General features: G+C 36.4%; 1 protein-coding gene across 1 annotated transcript; it reads left to right on the forward strand.

Moving 5' to 3' along the window:
- The first annotated feature begins 6,647 nt into the window (after positions 1-6,647).
- On the forward strand, positions 6,648-8,176 carry LOC128210576 (uncharacterized). Its single transcript, XM_052914929.1, has one exon. It carries the CDS (start codon positions 6,648-6,650, stop codon positions 8,112-8,114), a length of 1,467 nt encoding a protein of 488 aa, XP_052770889.1. The 3' UTR covers positions 8,115-8,176.
- The last annotated feature ends 2,079 nt before the right edge of the window (positions 8,177-10,255 follow it).

The raw sequence follows: 10,255 nt of genomic DNA on the forward strand, positions 1-10,255 counted from the left end.
ATTCTGAAACTTCCTGGACATGCAATTTCAAAACATTGAACGCAAAGTTGAGAAGCATGTTTGTAGCATGTGTATTGATTGGTCATCGTGGTCCCAGTGTTCTGCAGTAAAGCACGAAACGTTCGGGGTGAGGGACAGAGAAAAAACATGCTGGTATAAACAACCCGACTGTTAAAAGAGCGCCAACATTACCTCTAAAAATGAAATGGTTTTTTGTGAAGGATTATGCCCAACGGGATTTTAATAACATTACTCAACGTAAACTTTTCAACAGTCTCTACCAATTTAAAATTGATAAACATTCAGCTGAGCAATAACTGGAGGTCATATCTTTAATACCTATACCGGATGATCGATGGAATGCGTCGATTTAAATAACCGCTGACAAAACTTGATAGGTGAAAGAACACAGCAGGGGGGAGAATGGAGATCAAACGACGGACACGACCCTGACACGAACGGTGTGCGTCCAAAAAGGCTTGCGTGCACTGATGCAGCTTTAATATTTTAATCTAGTTATTATTGAAAAAAGATGGGACAAGTGCGAGGTTATAGCCATGCTAACTAGTTTAAGCCCCCAGACTCGAGTTTCTTGTTTCACTGATTCCAACACATTCCAATGCGTTGATTTCATCATTTAACGGTAGAGCAATTTTGAAGAGGGTATGGTTTGTTTGTGGTGTTTGCATTTGTGTACGTGGTATTACTTTGTTGTTGTTGTTTGTATTTGTGTATGTGATGTTAGTTAGTTTGTGTATATAATTAATTTTCGTTTGGCCCCTTGCCTTGTGTCCCTAAACGGGCATTATTTTTTTATTTTTTTTCGACTGGGCTTGTCCCTGTATTTTTCATTGTATTTTTGCGGTCGAGCCGTCAAACTGTTCATCGGAACGCGGCAGAGTAATTGACCTTTAAAGGTGCGATGGGAGTTGATACAGCAGTAACAGTCCTTTTGTGACATAACATCTAAATTCGTTACAGTGTTTTTGCAGGGCATTAAAACGTATACTATATGTAAGGATTTCGTTTGATACACGCAAAATATTTTGAAGGTTTATTTTTGTTTTACTCTTCTTCTGGATTATTATATTTGTTCAATTCTGATAAAACAACCATATAACAAATGTATGGATATTTGCAAGTCATCATTTTGTGGCTGCAAATATAAATAAATAAATTCGCGTTTGTTTCATAATTAATGCAACTTCATCCTGGTCTGGGAGAATTTTGCTCATTTTTTCAAGGCAGAACGATCCAATGATTTAACAAAAACGCGAAAGCTGTACCTACTTTACATTTATTCTAAGTACTTGCAATTGCCATTCCTAGACATATTTGTATTGAGTTGCATTTCGTGCGTTTAAGGGTAAGCTTAAGACTGAAGGCCAGAGCCTAGTGTCATTAATAAATTATAATATCCTGTAACGTGAGACATAAATCATTATGTCCGAATTTACTTATTTCTGTTTATGCTAGAATTACAACAAGAAAGACAATTGATGCACAGCATCAAAGGGTGCAATGAATAAGTCTGAATTGTTAACAAAATAGAAAAGAAATGAATTAAAAGCGAAATCAAAATATATATTTGTTTTTAAATAATCTTTAATAGGTTGAATTAAATACCACGAGACTGATCTAGTCCATGTGTGTAAATAGGGTTGAAACGTTACGCCATACGCTTGAACCGTATATCGAAATAATGCGGTACGTAAAGTTGTGTTGTTGCAATATGCAAGTTATTGAAGATACGCTGGTAAGGTTTATTATACTCTATAATAAAAAACTTTTTTTACGTGGTGATTCCACGGGGGCTGACTGACCGGTCCTTATAATGCCATATGGCCCGAAGTGGTGTGTTATATTTCTTATATTATACCGAACACTTTTCGTTACAAGACAATATTTTTAAAGCGATTTAAATGTGTTTTATTTAGCAAACCTGATAATGTTTACTTGCGACAAGTTTTCGCCGTTGTGAAAATAGCAAGCCACACTAACCAATCGTATGACGTCAGCGGTCCATATTACATTTTTGGCGAGGTTCGGACCGGCCAAAAATATAATATTGACCGCTGACGTCATAAAAATGGATTTTCATCAAAATACAGTGATATACGGACCGATCGAGGTTATATATATAAAGAAGGGACAAATTTATGTGAGGTATAATATCAATAGATAACGACTCGCAATTAAACAATAACCCCTCCTACTGCTTGCAAAACAATAAACGCATCCGATAGTATGCATATTATTACGTTCGGCGCCAATAAGTTTTGAATATTTGGCTGTTTATACCACTCCCTACTGTTTTCTCAAATTTTATTGATATATATATTATGGCAAAGTTTAGGAACATACTTAGGTCAATAGCAAGACAATAGAATATGACCCCATCACCATTCCAGCTTTAAAGTAACGCAACGTGTTGAGATTTCTAATGTTAAAGGGCCATATCTCCGAGCATATCGTATGACCGGATATTCGAATTAAAATATACAGATATATATTAAAAAAAAGTTGTTTCATTCTTCAGTCGAACAAATGTTCATTTGATCTATCAGTAAAACTTTTAATTTTAATCCACGTTAAAATTGTCAATATAAATAATACATGCCATATTTGTTAATATTTTGAACATAGGCACTTGGTATATTATAATGATCGAATGGAGAGGCATTTTATTTATTTTCCAGCCACTTCTGAGAGAGTCAGACTCATTATAAACTACCAACTGTGCTGATTGTCAAGTTTCGCCTACTGACACAATTTCCCTGTCATAAAAGGCAGACAATCCTAACTGTTTCCATCGCTAAGCAAATCTGATGTATACCATGCATTTGAACAGGGCTCACTTCGTCAACAATTTTGAATACTTCAAAAATTCAAATTGCGTATATGTATGATCAAACACCATTCGGCAGCTTAATAAGTTTGATGAAAATTTGATGATGTCAAGCCATAAAGCGTCATTCTTCTTTTAAACGATACTAAAGGTAACTCTGAAATGCCAAACCTGTACTGTGTTCAGAAGTTTACACCTAATCATATTTTAAAGTGACACCTTTTTTTCAAATCGACACATACACATGTATGACAAACATAATTTTTGACTAATAAACCTTGAACTACTTATAAATAATGCATTTATGGAAAATATTAATTACTTATAACAATATTGAAACCGTGTAGTTAATAGCTGAAAACGCAAAAATATTAAATGATTGCTGAATGCCATAAGATTTTCTCTTATCTTCTATGGTCTCATATGGTAGAAATACCGTTTTTTTTGCACTTGTCTTTCACATTGAACTCGGTATCCTTCATGAGAACCCTTATTTTCAACATTTAGTGTTCCTTTTTGGTATATTAAAACAATTGTATTAATTGTGGTAAATCTTACTTGGGAGTAGGAGTGCATCTTTAAGAGAAAGAAAACAAAACAATTTAGAGCCGTGCTTAATTGTAACGAAAGTAATTTTCATAGTAAGACTTGCACTGTTCCTGTTGTGTTCTGGCCCCAATATCACGAAAAAACTTAAGTTAAATCTCAATCTCAGTCTCAACTCATTTTACCACATAGCATAAAACAATTATTAAAAATAACATATGATTTTACACAATTGAAAAGGCATTCTATCATATAATATGTTGATTTATGCCTTTGGTCAAGATTCCAATGGAATAATAGTCTACAGCCAAAAATGAATTTGAGTACAATTTGGGTTTTTTAACAAAAACTTAAGTATATTTTTTGCTCTGGAATTAAGTTTCTTTGAAATATTGACAAAATCTTTTTTTTTTCAACAAATTCCTTGAGAAAATACGTTTTCAAAAAGTATAAAAACATGCAAGATTTTAAATCATGCCATGCTTTTATGTGGTAAATTGAGTTGAGATGGAGTTTGAAATTTGACTTGAGTATTTTTGTGATATTGGGGCCTGGCGTTATGTACCTCTCGTTGACTGTAATTGTCAATTTTGTGTTCAATAAGTTATCATTGGATTTAATTATACAAGAAAAGGCAAGAATGTTTTAATGTCTCTTAGTGAACAACCCCATTAGCAGCCGAACAGTTATTCTCCCATTTAAGGAAACTAGTTCTGAAACAAAGCACAACACAGAATATCAGACACCTGGACAATTATAATGTAACAGCGTTTCTAGCTACCAATATAAGAATTAATCAAGAAAATGGCAGGAAATGTTTGGTTATTTAAATGTATTTTAGTGAACAAACCCACTATTAGCAGGTCAGTTATTCTCTCATGAAGACAACATAATTAAGAAACAAAGCACAACACAGGATATAAGACATGAACAACAGTAATGTAAGAACGTATATATAATCATTCATTATATGAATAATGAGACTGCTTCCGTTGACAAAGGCTGGTGTCAGAAAGGTAGTTCATCGGTATGGAATGGTGCATGGGTCATGCTCCGACATTATTTCTATCTACTATACAGGTCATCATGAACTTGCCATATTGAAGGCTTTTCTACTCAATTATCATTCCTCAACACATTGTGCATGATGGACATATGCCTTATGAAGGGCCACATAAACGAAGAAGCCTTTGATGGAAAAAGGTCGGTAACGCTCCTTCATGTTATTATATGTTTAAGTTTAAAGTGATAGCATGCATTTATTTATTTGCACGTGTACATTGACTGAAACACATTAAAATAAGGTACCTTTTGGAAATGGTTCGAAAATAAGTACTTATTTGATCATCCTAATAAAATAACAATCTCTTTCAACGTTGACGGTGTTGGTAAGAGTGACAATAATTTCAAAACCTGATTTGAAAGTAAAAAACGTATCTCTGTACTCCTTTCTTAAATTCTACTATGAAAATCATCATAACCTTTACCTCCCATTCAAATAATTTATAACCAAAAACATTATACGTTATGAAATAGTACAAATAACGGCGTATTTCCCTACGTTTTAACGACGGCAACAACTTGATCCGCCTGTACCAGTGATCTATGTTCATACGAATGGGGGGGGGGGGGGGGGGGGGGGGGTGGCATGCAGTGGATTGCATATTTTTTTCTGTGGTCCTTTGCCAGTGTCCACTTCTATGACATATGAACTTGCGTAATATGCCTTTGTTGAAAAAAATGTTTGACTGGTGTGTTCATTGTGGTGTTTTTGTCGATTTAACAGCAAAGACGAGAGTGTCATTTTCCGTGTCATGTTTATTTACAAAGTCACAGGTGACGTCACTAAAATGAGTTTAAGCTAGTTAAAACCCAAAGCAACCTGCAGTCTGGGGATATCGCTTTTCATTGTTGCAACTATCGTCATGTTTTCGTTGCCCGCCCAAATGGTAATGCCTTTGACTTGGAATCGAATAAATAGTTCTCTAAACAGCAATTGTTTTGTTTACAGCAGCAAACCAACTAATGGTAATACTGTCAAATATACTTTCTTGAACCTCTACTGCATTCATACATCCTCAATATCCCCGGTTTTCCGGTTAGCGCATCGCTTCTCACCTAGGCAACCCGGGTTCGATTCCCGGCTTGGGCACATGCGAGTTTGGTTTGTGGTCACCAAGCCAGATAAGTGGGTTTTCTCCGGGTTCTCCGGTTTTCCCCACAACACAAGACCACACTCTCGCGTAAAATCGTGCCAACGCGAGTGATTAATATAATGTTGTAATAACTTGTTTCACAATCGTTGTAAAACAAATATGTTTAAACTAAACTAAACCCCCTAGCCATTTTTGCTTATTAGCGAAACCGGCATAAACAATTGAGAACATAAAATCTAGCCACCGGCTGAGCTTCCGGGAATGTGAGATATCAGATAACATGATGTTGTATCGAATTAGTTACATAACATTTTGTACATTTTGCAGTACTTTTATACAATATTGCACTATCATTTCACTGCAGGTAAAATTAAAAAAAGTTTATTTGGTATACATGATGTTGACTTAGCTAAATTCTGAAATGCAAATCGTTGTTTAGACTTTTGAGAATGATTGATTCAATGTTAATGATACTTTTCATTTGATTTTCAAAAATAGATACAATAATCTTATAGATTTATTCACTCGGTTATTTGATGTGACTTTTTAAAGCGGATCAAAGCCGAAGAAAACGTGACGGAAGCCCTTCGGTCAACCCGCCTCATTTCCAGTAGTGTAGACCTATAAACCGTGGACATAGTGCCAAACGGATGTAATTACTCTCCCGTTTGTGGAGAAGTTTCCGCCAAAAGATCATACAGAGTTAGCCATCGGAAGCGATTGTTTGTTTAAAGGTCATATAAATAAAACCCTGAATACAGAGCGAAAACTAGTTTGTTCCCCATCAAGGCGAAGCCATAATTAAGGTGAGTTTCTTTCCGTAATGATCGTAATGATCGCAGTTTCAACGAAATGAAGACACAAAATACACGAACAATTATGACATCGCATCATCTCTTAAGTAATAACTCATTATCGCCATAAACTATTTAAACCACCTTATCACAATTTATATAAAGTCTAATTTCTTTTTCAAGTGCACTTATACCTACTTTTATATACGATAATGATAATGTGTTATCAATACTATGACCCTGAGTGAATTAGGATGTCTTTGTTCGATATAGATATAGTCAATACAAATAAACTATTCAACCATGGACAATTTGTTAGTTTGCGTTTGCGTCTTAGCAAGTTTAATTGGTAAAACAAATACCTTATTCGTTGACGGATGTCCTATCTGGGGTTGTCGACCAAGTGGATCGTTTTCACTCTACCTCAAGGTTCCAAGAGAAAATGCGTCCATCAGCTGGATCAGCGAGTTGACGATGGACCCCGTGCCAAACCCGCTCGGCTGTGTTGCTGATAGTGTCAACATTGTGTGCCAATCAAACGGGCCGTTTAAAGAAGACAAAGGCTACGTAAGCCTATTTGTTCAGAATGGAACGGTCCATTGGCGTGATCGCGTGCTACACTTTCCGACACTTCCTCTCCTCGACAACTATGGTGACGTCACAGGGTCCGACGGGAGAAACCTCGTTCACTACGACGCCGACGGTAAAACTTATCCAATCATAAATTGTTGCGGCTTGGTACCCACGTTTAGTATGCAGTTGGTTGGAACTCAGTACCTTTTACTCTTTGGCGAACAAGGTGGTTTGGTTGTGCGTGAAACAGATGCAATTCCGGTAGCTGTGATATTTCTACACGACACAATTCAGAATACAAATGGTACTTTTCTACCTATATCCCAGCCTGTAGTGAGTGGTCAAAGGTTTTATTTACTGACTGAATTTGTGCCAGAAAAAGATTCGTATGACCCGACGGTTCTAAATCTTCAAAGACTTTATGCAATTGATGTACACACTCGACTAGCAAACATTATGACTGTTGCATGGTTCTACAATTTTGAAATGGAGGACCAGAATCTCAAATTCGAAAGAGCAAATAACAACAAAAGTAGGATTGTCAAAAGGAAGGAGCACCTCAAGCGTATTACCGACAACCTTAACTCAAAACAGAACTTGATGTGGGATTATTCTTCAAACAGCGTGTTTGTGACATTGCCACCTCCGTACATGTCTACGTCGAAATCGCTCAACACATTCTGGATTTTCCAGGACATGAACGATACGATAAAGCGCACGTTCCACTCCGACTCTCTACACGTCACCCACATGGCAACATTTGAACCAGATTCCTACATGTCTCCAGACACCTCTGGTGGGAATGCGTACATTTGGGTATCTACTGAAGATGGGATGTTACTAAAATTAGAAGCAAACGGGGTGGTGGATCAATGTATTGACCTTAACAAACTTTGTAATGCAAGCGTCGAAATAAGTACCAAGATAATGCTTACACGAGAGGAAGATGGGTCTGATGATGTGATCGTTATGGGTGTGCAATGCCCTTCTGGTACTAAAAGTAATAACTATATTATTGCAATTCTAAATGATGGACAGGGAGCCAGTAGTTTATTGTGGAAGTTTCCCGTGCCAAATAACATGCAACCCAAGGGACAGTTATGTGCCTCGAGGGGAGCAGACTTACAAATCAAGGACCAGATGATATTCTATGCAGAGGAAAGTGGGCAGTCCGCGAAAATAATCAGTATCCATTGATATAGATTTACATACAAGTCGTAATTATTCATATTATCATTATTTTATTGTGGTTCTGTTTCTTTTATATGGCCAAATAAATTACCAAAACCCCAAACTAGCTGAGAATAACTTTGTTCTCACGTTGTTTTCTTTTCATCCATGATTTTTCTTTTTTCGCTGGATGACCGTCGTTCACTAGTGGCCATAACGTTATCCTAGTAACAATGGTATCGTAGTTATGATAAACTACTGTCAGATGTGTTGTATACTATTTTACGATTGCCCGGAGTCGTACTCTTAGTAATGACATCTTGGTCAAGATAAACTACTGTCAAATGAATTATATACTGTTCCATGATTGTCCGGAGTCGAACTTGATGTTATGGGATTGTCCTTATTATAAACCGTATCAGATGAGTTGAATACTGTTCCAAGCTTCTACGGAGTTGAACTTGTAACAATGTCATCGTCGTTATGATAATAACGCAGTTAAATACTGTTTTAGCCTAGTACAAACACTAATTGAACAACGTCTAATTAAAGGAAATCACTTGCAATCTGCATGAAAAAGGTCACTGTCTATGAACATTAACGGGATCAAACTTAAGTATTGATTTTGTCAGCTCAAATGCTTTGACCACGGGCAAATGTTGTGATACCGTCTCCTTCGTTGTACACAAAACAGCCATATCGTTCATCTAATTGCAAGAATTTCTCGTGTACCTAGTCGAATGGCCAAGTCAGTTAGTTCAAAAGTCAAAACATTCACACTTTTGTCCAATAAACCCCATTATTTCTGGTGTCCTTCACAAAGTATAAAACCAACGCTTTGGGGCTACAGTCGAACCCCATTGGCTCGAACTCGCTTGTCCTGAATTCCTTGCTGTCTCGGACTAGCTTGGCCTAAATTCCTTGCTGGTTCTAACTCGCTTGTCCTGAATTCCTTGCTGTCTCGGACTAGCTTGGCCTAAATTCCTTGCTGGTTCTAACTCGCTTGGCCTAAATTCCTTGCTGGTTCTAACTCGCTTGGCCTAAATTCCTTGCTGGTTCTAACTCGCTTGGCCTGAATTCCTTGCTGTCTCGAACTCGTTTGTCCTGAATTCCTTGCTGTCTCGAACTCGCTTGGCCTAAATTCCTTGCTGGTTCTAACTCGCTTGGCCTGAATTCCATGCTGGCTCGAACTGAATGTAAAAGACCGGTTTTTCTACTGAATGTAAGCATTCCCGCTTGGCTCGAATTACTTGAGACTCGATGTATTTTCTCCAGCTCGAGCCGATGTGGTTTGACTGTATTTGGATTTCTTAACCAAGAAGTTTAAACGAACTATCAGAATATTTCTGGATATTGCAAACATAACAATTTTATGAAAATCTTTTCAAAATTCAAAAACAATAAAAAAAATAAAGTATCTAATTTTGTATTGTTTCTTAAAAGTCATTAAGAGTTCAGTTTAGTTACAGGAACAAAGCCAGTAGCAACATATACTTTGATATTTTGCTTGTTTGCTTGATATTTAGCTACCCGTTAAGGATCAAATTCCGATCACAATTTCAAGTTGCCGAAACGTTTTTGTAAGTCTAGATGAGGCATTTATGAAACAAAAAGTTATTTTCGTAAATATCTTAACTATAATTGCTATATAGATACCTAAAGACGTACTATACGTGAGTATGATTTCTTTACGTTATGATCAGCTTGAATTGGTCAAGTGTACTCAAAATCGACACAAAAAATAGAAAAGCAAAGGCAAGCACTGTTTTGCAGTCTCATTTTTTACAATTTACTAAAAATCAAAGTTCAACCAACAGTTAACGTGTAACATAATAAAGTGATTTTGTTTGAATTGTTTTGTAGAGATTTAATTTCAACAGTTTTTGACAGTTTATTCAAAGTTTCATTTAGTCAGACTTCTGTCATGGCATACTAGTAATCTGTAAATCTGATTTTAGGTAGACACTTGTTATGGTAAAAGATAAAATAAAAACACTAAACACGTTGAGAGGCTGTAGGCGGGACATGCCTGCTTCAACATCCTTTACAATTCTTTTCATAGGCAATAAAAGTCGAATCTTAAAAAATCTTTCGAGTGACATCCAAACTGAAACCGATTAGTGCCTGCCATTGCATAAGGAAATGTCATGTAATTTGATGATTGTTTT

The sequence above is a fragment of the Mya arenaria genome, chromosome 12 (assembly GCF_026914265.1).
Source record: "Mya arenaria isolate MELC-2E11 chromosome 12, ASM2691426v1".
NCBI lineage: Eukaryota > Metazoa > Mollusca > Bivalvia > Myida > Myidae > Mya > Mya arenaria.

Coding starts and splice junctions, on each gene's coding strand:
- LOC128210576 (XM_052914929.1), top strand. CDS start 6,648: ATGGACAATTTGTTAGTTTGCGTTTGCGTCTTAGCAAGTTTAATTGGT.